General features: G+C 40.1%; 1 protein-coding gene and 1 non-coding gene across 2 annotated transcripts; both read left to right on the forward strand.

The window, feature by feature from the left end:
• Positions 1-7744: 7744 nt before the first annotated feature.
• Positions 7745-7817, forward strand: trnak-uuu. Its single transcript has one exon. It is a non-coding gene; the product is annotated as a tRNA-Lys (tRNA).
• Positions 7818-8719: 902 nt separating this feature from the next.
• Positions 8720-21524, forward strand: slc25a36 (solute carrier family 25 member 36). The gene is made up of 7 exons (XM_022760536.1): positions 8720-8760; positions 10818-10982; positions 12660-12737; positions 14592-14692; positions 16529-16595; positions 17814-18103; positions 18194-21524. The coding sequence occupies exons 1-7, from the start codon at positions 8720-8722 to the stop codon at positions 18385-18387; spliced, it is 936 nt and encodes a 311-aa protein (XP_022616257.1). The 3' UTR covers positions 18388-21524.
• The last annotated feature ends 1393 nt before the right edge of the window (positions 21525-22917 follow it).

Consider the following 22917-nt stretch of genomic DNA (forward strand, 5'->3'; position numbering starts at 1 on the left):
AGTTAGCACACCTGTTCTCCTGCTGCTCTTCAGCCCAGCAGTCATGTGACAACCACATCCAACAGTATGTGTTATTATTTAAGTAAAAATTCTTTCAAAAAAATGCCCAAAGTAACAGATTAAGTAACCTTAAATTAGATGGCTGTGTGCATTTTCTCATGGATTGAATGTTTTGATACTTTCACAGTATTTATATAGCACCTAGACCTGCTTTATAATTTCACTTTCAACCATATGGGAAAAAATCTTTTTTTTCCTCAAATTTGTTTATTGGATTTTCTATAAGACAGAAATATCAAAAAATTTGCATTACAAGTTGCACTGTTGTGTCAAATATTACATCGAACATATGGGAGAAATCCATCTAAATATTAGGTTTTGCATTCAGTGATAACAGATTCCCAACACCTTAAACGTTGAACTGAGAGTCTTTATTGCATCCTATGGATAAATAATGGCCTAGAAACAATATGTCATGTATTTCATATTTCCTGCCTTTCATACGTATATCTTTATCTAGATTGTACTGATGATGTTAGATGAAGTTAAGTTTAGAAATACCTCTTGCTGTCTTGCAAATGTGCAGCTTTACATTCAAGATTTTGAGAATGAGATGAGTGATGCAACATTAGCAGCATGGTCCTCTCTTGACTACTGGGGTCTGTGTCCTGAAGCGCTGCTGTCTGGTTGCCACTAATCAGTGTCATCCTGTCTGCAGCACACTGCTGTCTGCTCATGTGGTTAGCGAATTCTGCAAAGGGACACTGAGTTTACTCACATTCAGCCTCAGTCAGAGCAAGACGCTGAGACGTGACTCAAATGCTGAGGGAAAAACAAGCATATATTGGTGCTTGGTTACCCGAGAGAACAAAACAGTGTCACAGGATGCATTCTTGATCAGCTCACCTGGTTAAATTGGATGCCAAAATCCATTCTTCATCTCAACATTTTTTAGCCTTAGTCTATAAGACTAAGTTTATTACCATAACTTAGATTTAAAAAAAAAAATGAATTCTTAGAAATCACATCATTTGTATGCATGCGTTTTACATGTATTTACATAACATGTCTCATCATTTTCTCATCTTACACAAAATTCTGAAAGTTTACTCTGAAAAGCAGCTTCAGTCAGTAGTTGTGCAGCTCTATTGATTTACTGAATCTGCTCCTGGCCTACACAAAGCTTCTCATTAGCGCAATTTGTTTGCTGAATGTTATTGATGCAGAACAGCAAGCATGTTGGGCTGCCAGCCCAGATACCGCCTGATAGATCCAGTAGACGAATGAAGTACTTTCATTTGTCTGCTTCTATTCTCTACTTTAGACTCGGTCTTGCAAGAAGCCTTTGTTAAACCTGTAACAACTGTTAACATTATCATATCATCACCTTTTAAGTTGATTTGGTAAACTTATTAGCAAACAGTTGCTTATTTTTACATCCAGCAGTTACAGAGAAACATTACGTCATTCATTTGTAGTCTTAGTGGAGTTAGTTTCTGATCACCTGCTAAATCCAGTGCAGTAGCTCTGTTTCTGGTCTCTTCCAGCTCCTGAGGGAAATATCTCGCGAATTAGCGTAATGCTAAATGCTCGCGTGTGTTCAGCAAATACTTAATGACTTCTTAGTTTGTTTCCTACGCTGTAGCTTGGGAGGTACAGCTCGTTATTCACTAATCAGAAGGTCGTAGGTTCGATCCCCGGCTCCTACAGACCACATGTGAAAGTGTCCTCGTGCAAAATACTGAACCCCAAATTGCCCATGATGTGTAAGTGGTGTGTGTGTACCGAATATAAAGCAAACTATGTCGACACGTATGCAAGTAAAAAAAATGTACAGAAAAAGCACAGTATGACTGTGGCTTCTAGTGTAAAAGTGCTTTGAATGGTCAATAATACTAGAAAAGCACAGTATGAGTGCAGTCCATTTACCATTTCAACAGATGAAAACATCTGGCTGCTGTGAAACAAAACTGGAAAGAAGCAGCTGGACTGCAGAGCTCAAACTCACTATGAAGCTTGGTGAAGCTGAATCCTGCAGATTCAGGTTGTTTATCTGTAGGTTCATCACTACGAGCAAACCCTTTCACATTCTAACAGTTTTCACCTTTGCCACAGCCAGCAGCCGGTTAGCTTAGCTTAGCTTAGCTTAGTTTAGCTTAGTTTAGCGTAAAGATCTGGACACTAGGGGAGCCACAGATTGTTGTTTTTACTTTTTTTTTAATACGGATTAAACAAATAAGACATTACGTATTAATTAGTGAACTTTAGAGGTGCTGGGAGGTGGATTTTGATGCATTTGGACGAAGCCAGGCTGGTCATTTCCCTGTGGCTTCAATATACGACACAGACATGAGTATATGTTCTTTTCATCTAACTTTCTGCAAGAAAGCGTTAAGGGTATTTCTCAAAATGTCAAATTATTTTTTAAATTCTACAACCATTTGTGGCCTCCTTGTCATTTTTCAGTTGCAAAATTTGTTGTCTCTATGTGTGTTCTATACATATAATTACTACAACTAACTTATATAATAAGAAAGCCCTTGTGGGAGCTGAAATAAGCATGGACTTCACTGGCCTTCAGAAACATTAGTGAATGTTGCAGCTCTCTATATTGACTCACATTCTTTTAAGCTTCATGTTTTTCAATGCAGGTGCCAAGTCAACCATGTTTTCATATAATTGGTTTAGAGTACAGTATTGTGGTGCAACTCTTTCCTTATATAAATTATGTGGCATCTGCTCTTGCATCTGCAGAAGGGTCCTGGACCAAACCGGACTAGGTCTGTGATTATTAATGACTGAATCAGGCATTGCAGAGGAGGCTCCCAGGTCTTCAGTGGATCATTGTCCACAGCTCCCTCAGTCCTCCGCTGCAGTAATATCTGAAGGTACGGCAGTCATATGACGCGAGCTGCTGAACGTGCAACCACTTAACTTGACCTTTTTCCTTCCCACTCTACTCTGCACCAATAGAAGTCATGGGACAGGGATGACAGGGATGATGTGGGTGATTGGGAATGGCATGTGTGTGCATATGTGTGCAGATGCATTTGTGTTGCCACGTGAGAGCCTGCAACTCATAACTTTAAGTTAAGTGTAAGAGTGTCCTGTACATAGCACTTTGTTTAAGTAAGCACAACCTAATGCCAATGCTCTGTTGATATAATTTTGAGGGAATTCAAATTATGCTTGGCAGCCAGATGTGGTGAGTGTGTGAACGTCATGAGATACTGATTTGCATCAATTCTAACAGCCAGCAGTGAGTGCATGCCTGATAGCTGCCTTGATTCTTTTTCAGACAATCATGAGTTTCATCTCTCATAAAAATGGAGATGATTATATAACAAAATATTTGCTCTCATCCTGTGATCATTCCGTCTTTTGTGCAGTTGTATAGAGGAATGTCCTTGAATATTTGTTTTCATTTCCATAACACAAACTGTATTGATAAAGAAAACAATCTCTTTACCTATTCTTATTATTACCTCTCAGTATATATATTTTAGCCAAGCTAGTTGGTCAACCACTGGTTGGATTGCCTTGAAAATTTGTTAAGACATTCATGGTCCCCAATGGATGAACCCTACTGACTTTCATGACGATATCCAAATTTTGGTTTAGGACTAAATACCTGCAAAACTAATGACATTCCCATCACACTCTGCTGTGCTCTGTGTTCAGTGCTAATTATCAAAGTCTACAGTCTGGTGCAAACATCAAGGACAAGTTCTAGCTGACTGTTCCTCAAATCATATATATATGCATACATACAAATATTTGCATGTTTCTAATCCTGAGTTTCCCTGTGCTCCAGGTCAATAACTCCAGCCTGCTTTGGTTTCCTGCCAGCTAAATTCAAAATAAGTTTGCACTTGTTTAAGCACAAATCTAGATCACACGAATATTAATGATTATAATGATAATCAGTTTTGATAAACAGAAACAGAGCACAGAGGTGATCAAGTAATGGATTTATTCTTTACTTTTGCAATATGTATCACATCCTCCAGTAGTCGCCTGCCATTCTTATATCAACATTTTCTTATTTTTTGTAGCCAGGACATTTTAACATTTCCTCTCAACTTGCTGTTTTGAATTTCATCAAGGGTCACAGTCCAGTTTCAACCAGCAGTGAGCTTGGGATACGTACAGGCGCTGTAAGAAAATCTGTATGTTGAACCACCGAAGGAGGTTATGTGAGGAGAGAACCAAGTGGATGAAAATGTATCCTGACTGGGTATTGTCGGAATGCCAGACACATGTGAGGAAAGCATGGGTACGCGCGTGTCACAGAAATAAACTCAATGCCCTGAAATGGTTAAAGTTTAACTAGTATTTTCCTAATGGATTTCACTTACTGGTGTACAAAAAGAAGCGTTGATCTTATCTCCTCATTACAAAACACACATTCGCAAGATTATAGAATGCTGTATAATCACTTTTACATTACATGGAAATCAACCCACATAAACACTCAACCAGTGAGAAAGGGAAATGTTTCTTTATCAACAAACTAAAAAGTTCAGTAGCCCACATGGTCAAACAATGGTTGATCATTGATGCTGTGTTGACCTACCTTGTGTTCCAGAAAATGTTTTCAAGTAATGGGGAGATAACTTTCTTCTTTTCTCACTAATTCTAACTGTACAGGCCACATGCAGACTCACTAACAAATAGTGAAACATAAAAAAACATTTCTTTTGTTGTACATTTTCCCATAAATTATAAGTTAGTCACAAGTTATCTTGTGAGTCTTTAGAGGCACTGCAAAACCCCTTGATGCCTGCTTAAATGTGATGATGAGTAATGTTAATTGTAAATTAATAAAACATATATTCATATATATCCATTCATATACGTTTATTCATATACATTCATACATTTATTCACATATATACAGTCTGTTCATACACCCATGCTTAACCTAGTAACTGGTTGTTTTCCACATACAGATAATATACAGTAAACCAGTCACCTAATATGGGGACTGTGACACACTTGAAACTTGCCAGGGATTACTTCACAGTGAGGGATTCCCCAAATCAATTTCCTTTATAAGGGAGCACCCTAATATGGTCGCCACACAGCTACAGATTTACTGTCTCTCCCTAATATAGAGGGGACAGGAACCTCTGTGTTCAGCTGATAGGGACACACACCTGGTCAGCTGCTGCAACATACTCATGATAAGTGGTTGACATGTGCAGTGACTGCTGACTTGTCATTTGTTTTTAATTTATTGTAATTGCTTGATATTAGATCTACAGATTCCTATGAACCATTAGCATATCAAAAATAAGATAATTCTTAAAAAGAAAAGATGGAGTTACTAGCCACTTAACACGGCTATGAATTTCAATAGATTCGTCGAGTTTGCAGGTGATGCTTTTGACCAAATGATGATTAAAATGTCAGAAAAGAAACCTAAAGCAAGACTCTGCAACTTTAGCTGAACAGTGACCATTGTGGCCACTGTCACTAAAACAAAAAAATGTACAAAGGTAAGTATGTCAGTTATATAGGCAAAGTTAACTAAATTTTGCTAACAGCTAACGTGAACCACCATAACCTACTGTTTACACCAGACAATGTAAAGCTGTCGCAGTAAAACCTCTGAGTATGTTGTGTTTTATTGGTTATCCTTAATTTGCAAAGAAATTAATGTTATTTCTACTTTCAAAAATGCTTTAAGCATTCATTAGATGTTAAGCATTCCCAATCTTAGAAAAAGCCACAGACAAACCTGTCCTGTAACATACAGTGTATTCAGTGCATAAGATAACTGATTGGCCAAAGGCCAGCTTTGGCTTCAACAGATTTAAACCTTATGGTTTTGTTTTTGTACAAAACATGTTTTGGTTGCTTAAATTTAGCCAATCAAAAGCCCTTGAAGGAATGTTTGCTCTCAAAGTTCAGACTAACTTTTTATTTGAGTATTTACAGACAGACCTGCATGTAATACACCAAGATGTTGGTCTCTGCCTCCACAGCCAAAGCAAACAAGCAGTCCAAAAATACACTTCCCTCACAAACAGACACCCACAGGTCATGTACCCGCAGTTGATGTTGCCATTTCTCTCACAAAAAATAACTAATTTTCTCAGTATTGCAGTTCTGTAGTTGGCTTGTCTGGGTTTATACTGTCCAGTTTCAAGGGCAGTCACACAGTCTCACGAATAACTGGTGTATAGCCTTCAGGGGGCCTGACAAGAAAGAGATTTTGGTAGAAGAGAGATATAAATCTCATTCACTTTGCTCTAATATTTGATGCTGCATCCTCTGAAGGACGTGGTCTACAAAGGTGTGGCCCTTTGTAGCCATCGTAGACTGCGAAGGCCAAACTGAAATTAGACGGTCTGGATCTTACCATTAACAGCCCCTTAAGAGCAAATGTGATATTTGTAGCACAGGAAAATTCATATTATATTCATAGACAGACAGTTGCAAATACAGTTTTCCTTTGAAGGCACAATGTAATATGTATTATCGGATTAGATTTTCTATGTAGAAAAAAACGTAAAGCCATAAATCCTTCAAAAGAAAAATTCTCTATAGACATCTGTTTCAGGGAGCAGTAGATCATTGTTCTTGGTTTTCCTACTTACTCACTTTGGCTTATATAAAAACAGCCCATATACTGTATATCATGTCATTAATGTTGATCTATGAAAGACATGCTGTAATAGTACTAGTGCATTCTTTACTGTATATGAAAAAAAAACTCCGATTGTATACAGAAAACATAAGAAAACCTTACAAGCCAGATTAGTGACCCCACTTTCGTGCCTTTTTTGCCTTCATACAGTTGGACAGTAACGTGATTAGATGAGAAACTGCGGCACATGATCTGGCCTGGTTAAATTGCATCTGTACTTACGAAAATTAAATGGCGTGTGGATTTTATTCTGCTGCCCAAATTAGTAAACCTCATTTTCTGTGTACACTTGACTTTCAAGTCTCAGTTCACACACACTCATAAAGTTGGCACAAAGAATCTCTGTATGAGATGTGTAGGTTACATATACCAAAATGAACTGAGGTCAAATTCAGTCTGTGGCAGGCACCATTTTTTTTGTCTAAATTCATCATCTCATTTATGCCATATATAAGCTTAGGTTCTGTTTACAGGCTGTAACAATTGGCCCTTTCTTTTATACCTTTCAGGTCCAGTAGTGTAGCATAACATACTGTAGTTCCATGGGGGAGATTGGTGCATAGATATTTGTACTACCTACACCATTGAACTCATGAGAATTTGACACTTTTACTGCAAAATTAAACATATACTTGGGGTGTGAACATGAAGCAAAAATAGGCCAAACAGGAATGCTTATTGGTAAATTATATTCAGATTTCTTATGGGATCACCTGCAGGAACTTAAGTGATACATACACTAGGTGATCCCTCATCTTCTATATCATGTAGAATGCTTTATGCAGGATCTGGTGATTTATTATTGGCTATGGAAAACAAAACTGGGTATGGGTTTGCAAATCCTGTGGCCTATCTTACAGCAATTAGTTTACAGTTCTATGTCAACCCAACCTGCAAATGATGATAAATGATCAAGATAATTTAATTTTCATGAGACAGGAGCTCCTACAGAGAATTGAAATGTAGTATAAGCCGACAAAACGCTTAACTGGGACGTTTGTTGTTCATTCAGTAGGACACCGCCAAATCACCACCACTACAGACTGCGTTGAACCATAAGCAGATACTGTACTTGTAGTAATTTCCAGAGCCCGGATAGCTCAGTCGGTAGAGCATCAGACTTTTAATCTGAGGGTCCAGGGTTCAAGTCCCTGTTCGGGCGAACATACTTTTGAAAACTGAAGCTTCCTTCTTTGGAAAGCCGTGTTCGTCTATAGGCTGCATACCCTTTGTGCCCCGTCCACACTGACCTATGCAGTTATGACATGTATGACTGAACAATTACGGAGCGAAATATGCGAGTTTTCCAAGTAAATGGCACATACATGTGAGTGTTTTTGTAAGGAGAATGAAAAGTTACGTAGCTGCACAGCGGCGCGTTTTGTCGCTACAGCAAGTACTACATTGTGTTAAGTGACTTCACTGATTTTCAAGTGCATCCTACCCAAAGAGAAGTTAAGAAATCTGCCTTGTTTCTCGGCTCTTCTTCGTGACACCAGCTAAACTCAGAGCTCAACCCCTCTGTCTCCAGAGTGACGATCTCTGCCCTCCAAAATGAAAAGCGATATCACGTGAAAGAGTAGTGACGGGGCGGGTTAAGGGGGCACCTCGACCAATCGCCGCCTCTGTTTTGCGGCTTCCCATTCGACGATAAACATTGCGACTTGACCCGCCGGTCTCACAGTGAGACAACGCACGTCAACGTGAGTGAGGCCGAGTCGTTTCCACAGTCGCTGTTATTAAGACTGGAAGACTGGAATTGCCCACCGACATTAAAGACACGCACACTATGGTGAAGCATTATCCTGTTTCACAAGTAGGAGACGCAGACCTGTGGCTCTGACATCGACCTTTACCACCGGAAACCCGTTAGCTTTTGCTGCTAACGCAAGCTAGCTGTTACACCGTCGTCTTTTTTCCATGCAACTGACCTCCACCACAACACAGACGCACTGAGAATCATTTGCTTGCTAGGTTGGGGTCGTTATCCCCCCCTGTTTCCTCCCGTCCGCTCCCGTTGTCCCCGTGTGGTGCCCTGTGGACGGTTCCCGAATATGATACATAATGAGTCAAAGAGATACCTTAGTTCATCTGTTTGCTGGAGGGTGAGTATATTCCCATGTTATGTACATACAAGAGGTGAGCTAGCTAGCTCCACGCGCAGGGCTAACAGTCGCTGCTAACCAGTGTAGCTACACATTCTGGGACGTTTGTATTGGTATGTTCACGATACTGGGATTTGGTTAGTGGAATAACGTTAACCTGAAGACCCGTGGTAGCATCGGTGTGCCAGATGTCATCTAACCAATCGTGTGTATGACTGTGCGTCCGTAGGGTGAACTCAATGTCACAAGTTACAATGACATTTCAGTGTATTAATGAAATGGCTGGTGTGTGAAGCGCGTTCTGTATTCACTGTTAGTCATCGTAGCAGTTATAATAATTTTTTTTTTTTACAAAAGGTAAATATCAAGATTAGTTTCGTTTGAAGAACACATGGATGTTAAAAGTGAGCCTATCCCACTTTCGATGTCATCAGCCGTAACGTTGGTGCATCAAAACAAACGTGGGCAAGCTGCCACTAAAGGTCACTCAGAAAACAGTGTTTAGAAACCAGACAAAACGTGTGTGCTCGGATGTGACTGATACAACATTTAAATTGTGTGGACACAGTGGAGTGCAGTCTAGTCTTTTCTGTCATGGTGGTCTGCCAAGTATGATGATGATGATGATAAGTCTGGTATTGTTATAGGAAGTTTGTGAATCCACAGTTCAACTCAGACAGTCCATACCACCGTTGAAAGTGGGTGAAACGACATGCTGAAGTTTTGACAGACCCATGGCAACATTAAATGTTGTAGAATTGTATCTCCTTGCCTCAGACAGACTATCCAGGCACGAGTTGAGCCATTTAGTTTACTATAATTATTTCTTGTAAAGGTAAATGAGCACTTCACTTACTATTTTTACTGCAGCCTTGACTCATGCGGTCTTGTAGAGCCTTTATTATTTTATTGTGAGGCTACACTGATAGACCGGTGACTTATGTATTTCGATGAAGAATTATGGCACAATTGAGTACGCTATTAGTTTTATGGGCCTAAACATGCTATGTTTATGTACCCTTTCAAGATATCCCATTTTTTGTTTATTAGGCCATAGCCCACTATCCAGGATTTAAGTGAGATCAAATCTGACTCCTCGTCTATGCATGTTTTTCCTGTGGCAGAATCCTCCGTTTTTTGTGGTGTGTATAGTAGCTGGCTGCTGCCCATCATCTTACCTGTGCCAAAAAGTTTGTTGTTTGTTTACAGGATTTACTATCTCTGCACAGGGGTTGTTGGAAATTGAACCTTAACTAAAGATAAAGTACTGGCACTCCTGCATTTGATTTCCTCTTGTTTGGCCCTGCCCTGCTCAGTACAATCTCAACAGATTTAGTTAATTTATGTAAGCCATGCAGATATTGTTTTTGTGTTCTCTTTTATCAGTCTTTATATTTGTTAAATGAGCAGGTGACTTTCTGGTCATAAAATGATGCCCTGGATGTAGCCATGTGTTTGTACAGGGCATTGAGTTATGCATGTCTAAAGATCTTGGCTCATGATTTTGTGTGACTCTGTGAATGTTAAAACTTTTAAATAATTTGTTTTACGATTCACAGTTGACAGTGTGTGGGTTTTGATAAATGGGGCAGCAAAATGAGAAACACAACATATCCACAAACATTTATTTTTATATTGGCTGAATGGTTGAAATGGTAGTCCCTATGATCAAGCTTGCTAAAACAAAAACACAATAACTTTTTGCAGCTGTTATTTGAGCACTATTTGATAAATCCTTGTATGAAAATACATACATGTGTGAGTTTGGAATGTGGTGTGGCACTGAACAGAAGCTTGCTGTTGTTTCCCAAGAAACACAAAGCATTCCTGACTGGCTCTCACTGTTCCCACACTGTTATTTCTTGTCTACATGCCAGGGAGCTTTAGAATTCACCTAACCACATCGTTACCTAATTTATTTATGCAGGAAAATGCACACCTATGACCATCCAGACTGTTGTCACCACCGAAGGACACTTAATATCAGTCTGTCAGCTGAGACTGGAGATTGTTTGCTATCTCACCTCAACCTTTTTCCATCTCTGTCTTTCTGCCAGATGTGGGGGTACGGTAGGAGCCATATTAACTTGTCCTCTGGAAGTAGTGAAGACCCGTCTGCAGTCCTCCTCCATCACCCTCTATGTGTCTGAGGTTCAGCTCAGTACCGTCAACGGGGCAAGTGTGGCCCGCGTGTCCCCGCCAGGCCCCCTGCACTGTCTCAAGTGGGTACTCAACATTTGTCACTCACACTCATGCAATTACCATGTCTTGCATCCATTTTGTGTTTTATATACATCATACAAACCTTTGCTGAAACATAAACATTGCTGGCTTATGGTCAATATTTCAGCTTTAACCAAAATGAGTGGAGCTGGTCATGTATGTAGCTCATGGTTCCTTTCCCCTGCTCTCCCAGAGAAGTTTGGCTGCAGAGTCACAGTGCCTTCTTCAACAGGCACCATGTTGTTCCTCTTGTTGTTTGATCTGGCTGATGTCCCCCTGGCAAGGCCAGCTACTCCCTGAAACCCTACTCCAAGTCCTCACCCTTTGGGAATACTACACACAAGAACACATGTCAGTCGCTTTAGCCAAACAGGAAATTTCATAACAAATCCAACTATTATTACTTTTTGTATCTTGTGAGACTTTCACGAATGTGTAATTTCTCATGACTCATTGTGTCTGTTATGACAGACCTTTCCTGCTTCAGGAGGCCTGTTGAAAAAGTGTGTTTAATAATGATGGCTAGGTGCCACTCAACTAAGTCACATTTAATTCAGGTGCCAATCACCGTGGCAGGTTTAACTTGGTTGTGTAGCATGGCAGTGTATCCCTAACTAAATACTTTTGGTATGTTGTCAAACTACTGTTTAATACAGTTCTGTAGTCCCACTGACAGTTTCAGACCTGCTCATTTTTTGGCACCATTGCTAGATTAAACACCTTGCAAGAAACAGTGAGGGCAGACACGTCTTGTATTTTTCTCAAACCAAAAATGAATCATGTTCAAGTTGAAACTAGTAGATCTCTGTGGAAATAGACTGAATAACATGCAGCTTTTGTAGGCAGTGGTGGACAGGGTACAGTCAGTGAGGTTGCATAAAAATTTCAACATATTCATCTGCCCAGTTGCTGCGCACTGTAGCCACATCAGCCAAAAGTGGCACACCAGCATCTAGACATGACACACAGCTGAGGAGACTGGAGCAAATCCACTTTTTGTGAGCAAACTCTAATAAATGAGTAAATGCATCGATGTTATGTTGTTGTGCCTTTAGGTTAATTCTCACTGCTTTTTTAAGATAAAGCAGCTATTATGTTTTTGAAGAAAAAAAACACATGCAGATTAACATATTATGCAACTCGTTAAACTGGAAAATATTTCCCCTTATTTATGTGTGCGTTGTGTCCCCGAGACCCTGCAGTGTTCATTACCCCCGACAATACAAAGGGGTTGAATGGGGGAAAACAACAGACAACTGACTACTGACAATTTTTTCTATTCTTAGATCACTAATAGTTTAGGGCTTTGAATGTAGGCTAAAGTTCCTGCTGTGGGTGGAAGGAGAGGAAAGGCCAGTCTTTAAAATCTTAAGGGGTTATCCTGTTGTGAGAATGAATGTGTTCAGTAAGTTTGATGACAAGTTACAACGTTTTCAAAGACTTCGCTTTGGGCACAAGTTTTGATTGGGCTGTCCAACTTACATCACCGTCCTTACAGGCCAAAGAAGAACACTTGAATCTTGAAGTGTTACCAAATAAACATAGAATTTTAACTGGACTTTAGAGCTTAAGAAATTGGACAACACCAGTAGATAGCGTTTATCTAGTGCCCTAGAGTGTATATATGATGGGGGGTGGAATCATATACACTATTTCTCTGTGTGTTTGATTTTCAGATTGATATTGGAGAAAGAAGGACCTCGTTCACTCTTCAGGGGCTTGGGGCCAAACTTGGTGGGCGTGGCACCTTCCAGGTGAGATGACTCTTGTCAACTTTATCCTCATCATATTCTTAACAATGTGTACCTATTTGGACTATGACGTGATAGACTATAAAGCAGTTAGTGCTGTCCTTAAGTGAAGACGTTCCTAGTCAAGTAATAGTCATTGAATTACTTTGACTAACTGATCCTTTGATGGAATTCAAAATCTGTCTCCAGTGTTATTATTCCTCTGCAGATTAATACAGTAATTTAGAAGTATTTCTTTTAGTGTTTATAACTGAAAACGATAAGTTAATTAATCAATACGCTGATTGACAGGAAATTATTGTCATTATTGAGTCATTACTAATTAATTAATTTTTATTAATTATTGAGTAAAGGATTGAAAAAATATTTAACAGATTAACGATAATGAAAATAACTGTTTGTTTGTAATATTGTAAAGCATGTTTCTAAATATTATTTTGATGCTAGAGATGTTAGTATTATTTAACATGATGACTCATAGCTCACTCCCCATTAAATACACCAAAAGACTACAAGTGTTGTTAACATCCATGTTAACTTTTGAGCTACAACTGTCTGCATGCTGTTGGCTGACATTGGTTATACATTGATAGCACTAATGGGATACATCTTCCCCTCGCTACCACTTAGTAACCAAACAAACCAAGTGATGGTTACTGTGAATAGAAATTTCCACAGCAGACATTTTAATCTGTCATAGCAAGATAAGCACAGGTGTAATCAACAGCGTTAAGAATGGCTGTGTTCCATTTTGGTGAACCATTTCCAGTGTCCTGGTATTGTGCATTTTCTCTGAAGTCATGGTCACATTACTTTTCTGTCCAATGACATTTACCTGCGCTCGTCCCTGACAATGAACATTCCTGTCCGATCCGGGTAATAGATAAACATTTATGAATACATGAGCTGTTTTTACAGGGAGGAATAGCTGTGAGGAACATTGGTGTTATGTAACTACCACAGGGATTCTTGAGGTTACTTGCTGACAAAAAAGCATTAGGGATCCACGGCCATTTAGGTTCCATCCATCTTCACGGCTTTCTCAGCAGTTTTTGAGCCGCTTACTGGATGTTGATGTGTGTCTTTGGAAACGTGGCAGCAGCAGCAGCGTTTTGAGAACAACACTGGGTCTATGTGTGGGAAATACTCTGACTGCAGTTAGGTAATAACGTATAACTGTCATCATCTCTAATTGCCCTCAGTAGTAATGATGGGAGCAAATAGCTAATGGCAGTGGGCAGCGGGTAACACTGCAGCAAGCAGGTGCTAGTGCTAAGCATTTGTAGAGTGTTTGGTTAGCATGTTAGCATCTTAGGTGAACGAAAGCTGGTGCAGATCAGTGAACGTGAAGACGAGGGCCTCCCGAGCTGTGACGCAGATTTAAAGATGACTGCACAGCCAAACACCGTTTTATCATGTGATTGATGAGCTTTTAGCATCATTAATAGTCTGACTAAGCACATTTGACTAATGACTGTAGAACTGAACCAGATGGCGCATTACACAGTGCTATCGCTGCTAGAAGGGAAAGAGCAAAAGCAGCTTGTATTTAGAGCATGACCGTGATCATTATGACCTTCTTTAATTAGGTGAAAACAAATAAAGACACTTAGTGAAAACAGATGAAGATGTGCTTTTATACTGAAAACCCTCTTTGCTTAGACAGCTCATTAAGCTGAACGTGACATGGGGAGAGTTTCACTTGTTAATGTTGTAATTAATGAGCTACACCCCTACTGGAGGTACACAATAGACTGAAACTAATTAGCTTTACACTGAAAGCGTGACTTACATAAACTCTTTAGCCATGTACAGGTGTAACATGTTCTGACCTTTCTTTTCTTTTACTTGCAACAGAGCAATCTACTTTGCTGCTTACTCTACTGCCAAAGAGAAACTGAACGGTGTGTTGGAACCGGACTCCACACAGGTACACATGGCGTCGGCTGGAATGGCAGGTAACTACACATCTGAGGGAACAGATAAATATGTAAAACCATGTAGTGCTTTTTAACGTACTGTAACCTCGTGAACATTTCCAGCATGCTTGTGAGAAATGCTGAGTAAACGGACCTGGTCTGGTTCAGTGCTGGTAAGCTTAGATGAATAGTGGTTTTACCAGCTGTGTGTATTGCTGCTGTGAGCCTTTGTGTTTGCATTGATCCCTCTGTAGAGAGCAATCGGTGGTACAACTAGTTCGTGTTATGTTTGATGTTAAAGACTTTTCTCCTGAAGACCCTGTGTATACAAAAACAAGTTAATCTTGTTGCTGTCACCTTTTCCCCAGACTTTTCTTTGTACTGCTACAGTAGCAATCCTAAAACTGTTTAATTAAGAATGTAGCCTGTTAACAGGCCAGACTTAAATATTCCATCATTGCTCTCTGTTGCTTTGTATGTCAAGGGTAGGTTATCTGCTCTTATGTCACACTTAACCATCTGGGACTGCCGAGCCATTACAATGTGGGTCAGACAGGCAGCTGCATCTACTGTTTGTGTGTGTGTGTGTGTGTTTGTGTGTATGCGGAGGTGAATCTGACAGGTTCATGGTGGTGCCACTTTTAGCCCACCGTGACTCAGACTTTTCAGCAACTCAGTCAAGGTCAGCATTTGTCAGGACATCTCTGTCCAGTCAGACTGAGCTGAGCTGACAGGGTGATGAGGTGTCGACTGTCCAGCGATTAATCCAGTCCCTGCAATGATACATGATACCTACAGCAAAGGTTAGAGCTGACCTCTGCCATGGTTAACAATTGATGTACACTTGGCACAAAGTTGACCCAAAGCACAATTGAGTTAATAAACTTAATATCTTATGAGGCAATAAAGATAACATTTGCAAAATATTTTGACATGAAGAATTTGTTTCCTACAACCAGTTTATATACAGATGGCGAGTTTTGCACAGTGGTTCCCAGTCTAGGGATCAGGCCTCTCCAAAGGGTCACATGATAAATCTGAGAGGTCACGAAATGACTTTGATCATCACTTTTAGCTCCATGGCAGCTAATTATTGTTACTGTATTAATAATTGTTTTTGTAGCTGTATTCTTCCATGTCCCTACTGCTGTCTTGGTTGCGGGATGATCATTTCACATGAATATGGTGGGTTGATTCCTGGGGGATAACTGGAGGGAATGGGTTGAAGTTAAATGGTTGCATGCCGGTCATTTTGCTACACACAAGCCTGTGTCTGTTTTAGGCTTTTACTCTACCGTAGCTCTCCTCTCGCAAGGGCATGAGACCCCCGCACCGCCAGGGGTCTCTAGCTGCATCTGTGAGGAGTTACTTGGGTCTGCGTGAGTACTCACCACAGATCTGTGCTTTTTTTTTCTAAATATATCTGGTTGTTCTCTGTCTCTCTACGCATTTCTATCCTCTTCTCCCTTATCATCTAGGTCATTGGATAAGAGGAAGTTTTTTTTAACGGCTGTTTGCATGACACATACAATATTTATGACATTCACTTGCTCCCATACTAGCACACATAGGGTAGTCTATAGAGGGGCGAGCTACTTTCTCCTCTATTCTATCTCTCTCTCTCTCTCTCTCTCTCTCTCTCTCTCTCCCTCTCCCTCTCCCTCTCTCTCTTTACGCTGCCCTTGTGACTTTATATTTTAATGAAAAGAACACGTTTGCATTGTTTTAACTTAAACAACGTGAATGCAGCTTATAGAGCATTTGTATCTCATATAGAGTGTTAGTCTGAGGACACTTCTGTGCCGCAGGCAGCTTGACATATTTCTAGATTTTGAACAAAATGTAACCCTGTTGTTTTTCTTTTTTCCTCTTCAGGTTTTACAGCCATCACGGCAACCAATCCAATCTGGCTCATAAAGACGCGTCTACAGCTGGATGCTAGGTAAACATGACACTAGAGTGTGAGCTTCATCCATTACACATTTCAGTTTCCAAATGAAGGCACTAACAGTCTACTATAAGCCCTGTGTTATGTTTTCTGTTAATGCAAATTCTTATTACCACACCAGGACTTCCACACATTTCTATTTGGGGGATACTCATTAATTTTACTCCTGAACTCTTTATTTTTAAAGCCAGACTGACAAAAACGTTGATGAATTGGTGTGGAATTCCTGGAGACACTTTCATATCTGTATGCTATCCCTGTGCCACCAGGTGGTGTCCCATCTACTGCTACCACAAACTTTCTTTTTTAGCAATTAACCTCATAGTACAAGTTGTACAGCTTTATAAAGGCTCTACTGAAACTGTGGTTTTTCAGACTCCTAGTGGTAGCATCCAAAAAGACACTGTGACAGACAGCCAGGCATGTTGCTTTGTCCCACCCCCTGCACCCAATAATCTGACCTGGGAACACTGAGAAAGAAAGGCTAAAAGCAACACACGACTGCATCCTACTGTGTAGTTATACATGAGCTTTCATGACTTCATTTTCTTAATCTGTAAATAAATATCAGAATTATGTAATATTTATCGACTCCAGTCCATTTGGAAATGTGGGAATGGACAAAGTCCTTGTAATACCCTTTTTACACCAAAATTAGTGGGTGTAAACAGGTTTTTTAAACGCTGGTAAACCCGCTAAGAAGGCGATTGACCCCTTTTAAACTGCTAGTTGAGTTTCCCTTTCTTTATTGCAGGGAGCAGAGCTATCACATGCAGTTACAGAGCACACACACACACACACACACACACACACACACACACACACACACACACACACACACACAGAGCAGAGAAAGAGTGAGCTGTTAGTTGCTGTGCAGACTTTCGTCCCCGTGTTGGAGCATCAGTGTGAGATGCTTCAATTGGTGATTGTGTGTTTTTAAAACTTATTTCGGGGCTGTGTTCACTCTTTAATCCCCAAGCGCAGTGTAGTGGTGGTGTTACTGGTTTACCAGCACCGTGCTGGGCAGGTAACAGGTGTGTTTACAGTGTTTGTGCCCTGAAAGACGTCACAGCTCGGAAAAGGGCCAAAAATGAATTAGCATCTTCTGAACCATTTTTCATTGCCGACAAATGCCTGATGTTAGTGGGTCTTACTGTTTTATTTTTTTTTAGACTTTTCAAAATGGGTCCTTTTCCTCTTTGTTCTCAGGAATCGCGGTGAGCGCAGGCTGAGTGCGTTTGAGTGCGTGCGACGGGTGTATCAGACAGACGGCCTGCGAGGCTTCTACAGGGGAATGTCAGCATCTTACGCTGGCATCTCAGAGACTGTGATCCACTTTGTGATCTATGAAAGCATCAAACGGCGTCTCCTGGAGGCCAAGGCACCGCAGAACATGGACGAGGAAGAGGAGGTGTCTAAAGATGCTTCTGACTTTGTGGGGATGATGCTTGCTGCTGCCACCTCCAAGACCTGTGCCACAACTATCGCTTATCCTCATGGTGAGTGTCAGATTAGCAATGAGCTAATGTAGGCTGCTTTACTTTTCGTTTTCCTTTTAACCTGTTCCCTCTTTCTTTCTGCCTCTGCAGAAGTGATCCGCACCAGGCTACGTGAAGAGGGCACCAAGTACCGCTCTTTCTTCCAGACTCTAACAACAGTGCCCAAAGAGGAAGGATACCGTGCCCTGTACCGCGGCCTCACCACCCACCTGGTACGACAGATCCCCAACACCGCCATCATGATGTGCACCTACGAGTTGGTGGTCTACCTCCTGAACGGTTAAAGTCTTCCCCCGCCCTTTTAGACAGTAAATATAACCCTGCCCCTGTTCGGAGATGGAGAAAAAGAAAAAGAGAGCTGCACACCAGTTACCACAACAATCTGCTCACCAGAAGAGGACGGAGACGCCACAATGACCTTTTCTCAGTGAACACGAGTGGTTGTTAAAAGCAAGTTGGGAGTTTTGTTTTGTAACTAAAGGGTCAGGCACAAGGAGGAGGGTTGAAAAGATCCTTGCACTGGTTTGGGGATCTGGGTTTAGCTGTAGCAAAGAAACAGTTTCCCTATTCTTTATCTTTATTCCATCCTTGTTCTCCCTTCGGTTATACACATAGCTTGTGCAGATTGCTGAAGAAAGAACCAGAGTTACAGTATATTCTGCCTTTAATAATACTAATAATGACAGAGAAATACAGTAATTCCAGTCCTTACTACATAGTGGATATAAGACCCTCTCCAGCTGAGACTTTGTTCTCTGATGATCGGTTTTAAAAAATATTTTGTTAGCGTCATGCACCATTCCTAGCATCCCCAGAGGCCCAGAATACAAAGATGAGCTGAAGTATTTGACGAGGGTTCCCAAGTTAGTGAAAACGAGCTTTGTCTTGTTGAGGAAGGAGGAACAGAGGAAAAAGGGTGCAAGGGAAGGGAGGGAGGTGAAGGGGTGACGTGCCTTGTGTTAGGATGTGACATAGACTATGATGCACAATGGCTGTAGGAGGAGGTGGAGCTCTGGTTGACCTGTTACAACAAAGGATGTAGAAATGTAGTTGTACACTGGTATTGTGTGATTTCAGGTGCCCTTAGTGAACCTTTTACATATCGTGAGTACAGACACACTCGCATAAAGGTTTTTACTAGCCTCGTACTGGTCGCGATATCCTCGTACTGCAGGAATTTACATGCATTTACTGCTCTTTACACACTACCTACTCACATGAACGGATATCTGCTTGCTTATTACAAGTGAAGTCTGCGTAACGACATCGACCTATGGACCTGTACATGTTTGTGTTAACCATGTGTGGAAGAAGAGTGATCACTAAGGTTAGTTAGAGGGTAAAATAAAGTCACCAAACTAAACCAGAATATAATCCACTGTTCTTACTACTGGAATGTAAATAAACAGGAGGAATAACTTTTACTAAAAGCAAGGAAGTAAAACACTGACCAATATTGTGAATTAAAAAATAAATATAATTAACAAGTTTTAACAAATTGTAATATTGATAGATATATAAAATATAAGTGAGTGTGTTGCATTGGCAAAAATGCAAACATGTAGTGCATCTTCTTTAGAGGAGAGGGGATTTTCCTGCTTGTTGTCACCTTCTTCTTAAACAAGGGTGTTGGTCTTTGTAGCACTTTTCAATGTCTTTCTCTAGAATATTCATCTCATTTTTTCTTTTTTTTCCTTTTGGGAGGATCCAGGTTAGTTTTACAGGCAAAGACAATCCTCTTAAGTTTACTCTGGAAAACCTGTTGTACAGTTTAAACCAGTGTGTGGAGGAAGTGGTCAGGATTTGCTCCCCCTAAGCGCACATTAATTAAGTCAAACCAGTATATATATTTTAAAAAAAAAGAAAAAAAAAAAGGTAACTGTTTTCTTGATTCCTTTCCATTGTTCAGTTGTCATTTAAAAAAAAAAACAAAATCTCAGCATTTCAACCGGTTTTAAATGAAATGGCTTCTATTTTTGGTTTGTCAGTGTTTTATGTGTTGTTGGATGTCCTTCACATGGAATGGAAAGGTGCTTGCTCTCTTTGGATATTTTTTTTTTTTTTTATGTCAATGTTAAAGTGACAAAAACAGTGTTTTGCTGTGACCTAATTTATCCTACCAACCGTGTAAGTAACTAAAGAACCTAGACTGTCAACAACTGGGCATTTTCACCACTAACGGCAAACTTAAAAGGGCCCCCGGCTTCGCCCACAGTGCTGTGTTTATCTTCCAGTGTATTTTAACTCACAGTGATAACTTATCCAAACACTTCACTGCTTCATAGGTCAGCTGGTGTGCAGCAGTAAGCAGCAGCAAGGGCATTTTTTGTTTTTGGCATAACATTTGGCTCGACGATGCTCACCCTCTCAGTGAGACTACAGAAACAGCTTCAGTGTGAGTCCTCAGATGCTTTTTTCTTTTTTTTTTTTTTTCCACTGAAATTACTGACGTGATCCTCAATGTGAACAGTGAACAGTTTTACAGCACACGTGAAGGATGCATTAGATTAGCCTCATTGTACAAGTCTTATTAGAGATGTGTTAAATGCTTGCAAGACGGTGCCATCAACACACACTACTGATGTAGTGAGATGCGAGTCCATGGGTGACTCCGTTGCTGCTAGTAGTGATTGGACGTTTGTGTATCATGGTGCTGGCTACACTCCTATGGGTTTAAAACGGGACAAGTAGTGTGAGTTGATTGTACGTTTATGTGATTAAAGGGTCAGTTCACCCAAATAACAACAATAAAAAAAATCTCTTGTAGTACCTTCAGTGGCATTTAGTTCCGGTTTTATTTTTGCAGGTCATGGGATGTCTGCTCATTGCTTCAGTACAAAGTGAATTGTTGTATTTAGGTGGTGGCTGATATTTCAAAACCTGCAGTAAAAAAAAAAAGCCAGATTTGTCGTTTTATTTCATTATTTTATTTTGTAATATTTTATTTCTTTCCTTGTTTGGGTGAACTGACCCTTTTTAACTGTAAATTTCTATGCATCTCATTCACTTGTATCTGTGTCTGTTAGTGTCAGGTGATGCATTCTTCCCTGCATTCTATGGTTATTTTCTTTTGCACCCACATGTTTGCATTGTGTTCCAGAATGTTTGCGTTTGTGTGTGTGTGTGTGTGTGTGTATGTGTGTGTGTGTGTGTGTGTGTGTGCGTGCGTGTGTGCGCTTGCTTAAGTGACAATCGTACGTCATTCGGTTGTGTCTTGTGTGTAAGAGACCATAGGAGTATGTGTGTACTCAGAAGAATAGCTGCAAACAGTGTTGTTTTTATCTGTTGAAATAAATTGTTGCCTTTTCCTGACGCCCTTTGTTTTGTTCCATGTTGTCACTGATGAGCCGACTGTGAGCTCAGTCTATGCATTCTCTCATACCTGTTTTTGTAAAACAAAAAGTCAATAAAATGGAAAGAGTGCAAGTATATTTAAGTGTCAAAAAATCTTTGTCTGACAGTTTTTCTCAGTTACTTTTGCACTGTCGAAAAAAATAATTCTCAAAATGGTGAAACTCTCATTTATTGCTTATTTTCTCACATCATGTGCATTTCTTGTTGCTTTCACACAAAAGTCAAATATAGTATACAAATACCTTCAGCTGACGTACATGTCAACATGCCTGTTGTGTAATCCTTGCCAACAGTAAACATGAATGTTTCTGGTAGTGTCACAAAACTGGCAACTGTCACCTTTTGAAATTGATATGATGAACTTGTTGGCAAACAACTGCCTATTTCCACATCAAGCAGATATGAGCAACATATTGGAGTTGTATTTCTGGTCAGATGGAAGCTGTGAGTCTGGTATTTACTCTCCCTTTAAGCTCTGTTTTGTTCTTTACGAACTCTTTTGAATGGGGAGGCTGAAGGGGGACACGTTTGTAAAATGAGTAAAAATGTGTTTCCAACAGTAAATAATATAAATAAATAGATGCTATTTTTTAACTCCAAATAATCTACATCCATGAACAGATAATAAGAAAATGGGCCCCTGAACACAGACATGTAAAGGGCCCCTTACTTTTCTACATAGGAGCAAGATGCCCAGCTCTGTATATTTGTTTTGTTTCCTCTTTATGTTTCTTGCGGTTTGATACCCAAGGCTTATTCAGTAATCCACTTGTAACAACTTGTAACTTGTAACAATAATAAGCCAACTACCGATCACCTATTTGACTCTGGAGGGTGGAGTACCAAGAGGAGCAATCAGATATCAGATTTCAAGGCAGGCCCCAGCTAGTCACCACCTTTGTCTGTTTGGTGCTGTTCAAGTCGTTTACAACTGGTTTATCACATGCTTTTTGCTGAGAACAGCTGTTTGCTGCGGCCGGAGGTGAGAGTGAATCCAAACAGCAAAGTTACTGGCTGCAAAACCAAAACGAGCTGAAAGTCACTACACATGAGCTGACAGGAACTGTGAAGTTGGTGATGATTGTTTATCACCACGACAACTTTCACATACAAGTGAAACTTTTTTGTTTAAACAAAACTCAGACTCTAGTGCAAGTTATGACAGTTATGACAAATTTAATTCAAAGGTGAAAGGTGAGTAGATGTGAAAGTGTGATATGTGTGGCAGAGACAAGAAAGAGAGGGCTGCACCAGGGCAGTTTTAAAACATTTTAAAGATGGACTTTTTTGTCAGTAGCTCCTAATTTACATGAATTGTTTGTATTGTGATCATTGTTAACCATACTTTAATTTTCATATTTTCTGTTTTACATTACTACACGTGATGCTCTTGTTAATGGCGATATTTACTTTTGACACAATTTATGCTGAGTGACTGACGGCCTTTTGCAGGACAAATG

Source organism: Seriola dumerili, unplaced genomic scaffold (assembly GCF_002260705.1).
Source record: "Seriola dumerili isolate Sdu_G_001 unplaced genomic scaffold, Sdu_1.0 BDQW01000337.1, whole genome shotgun sequence".
Taxonomy (NCBI): Eukaryota; Metazoa; Chordata; class Actinopteri; order Carangiformes; family Carangidae; genus Seriola; species Seriola dumerili.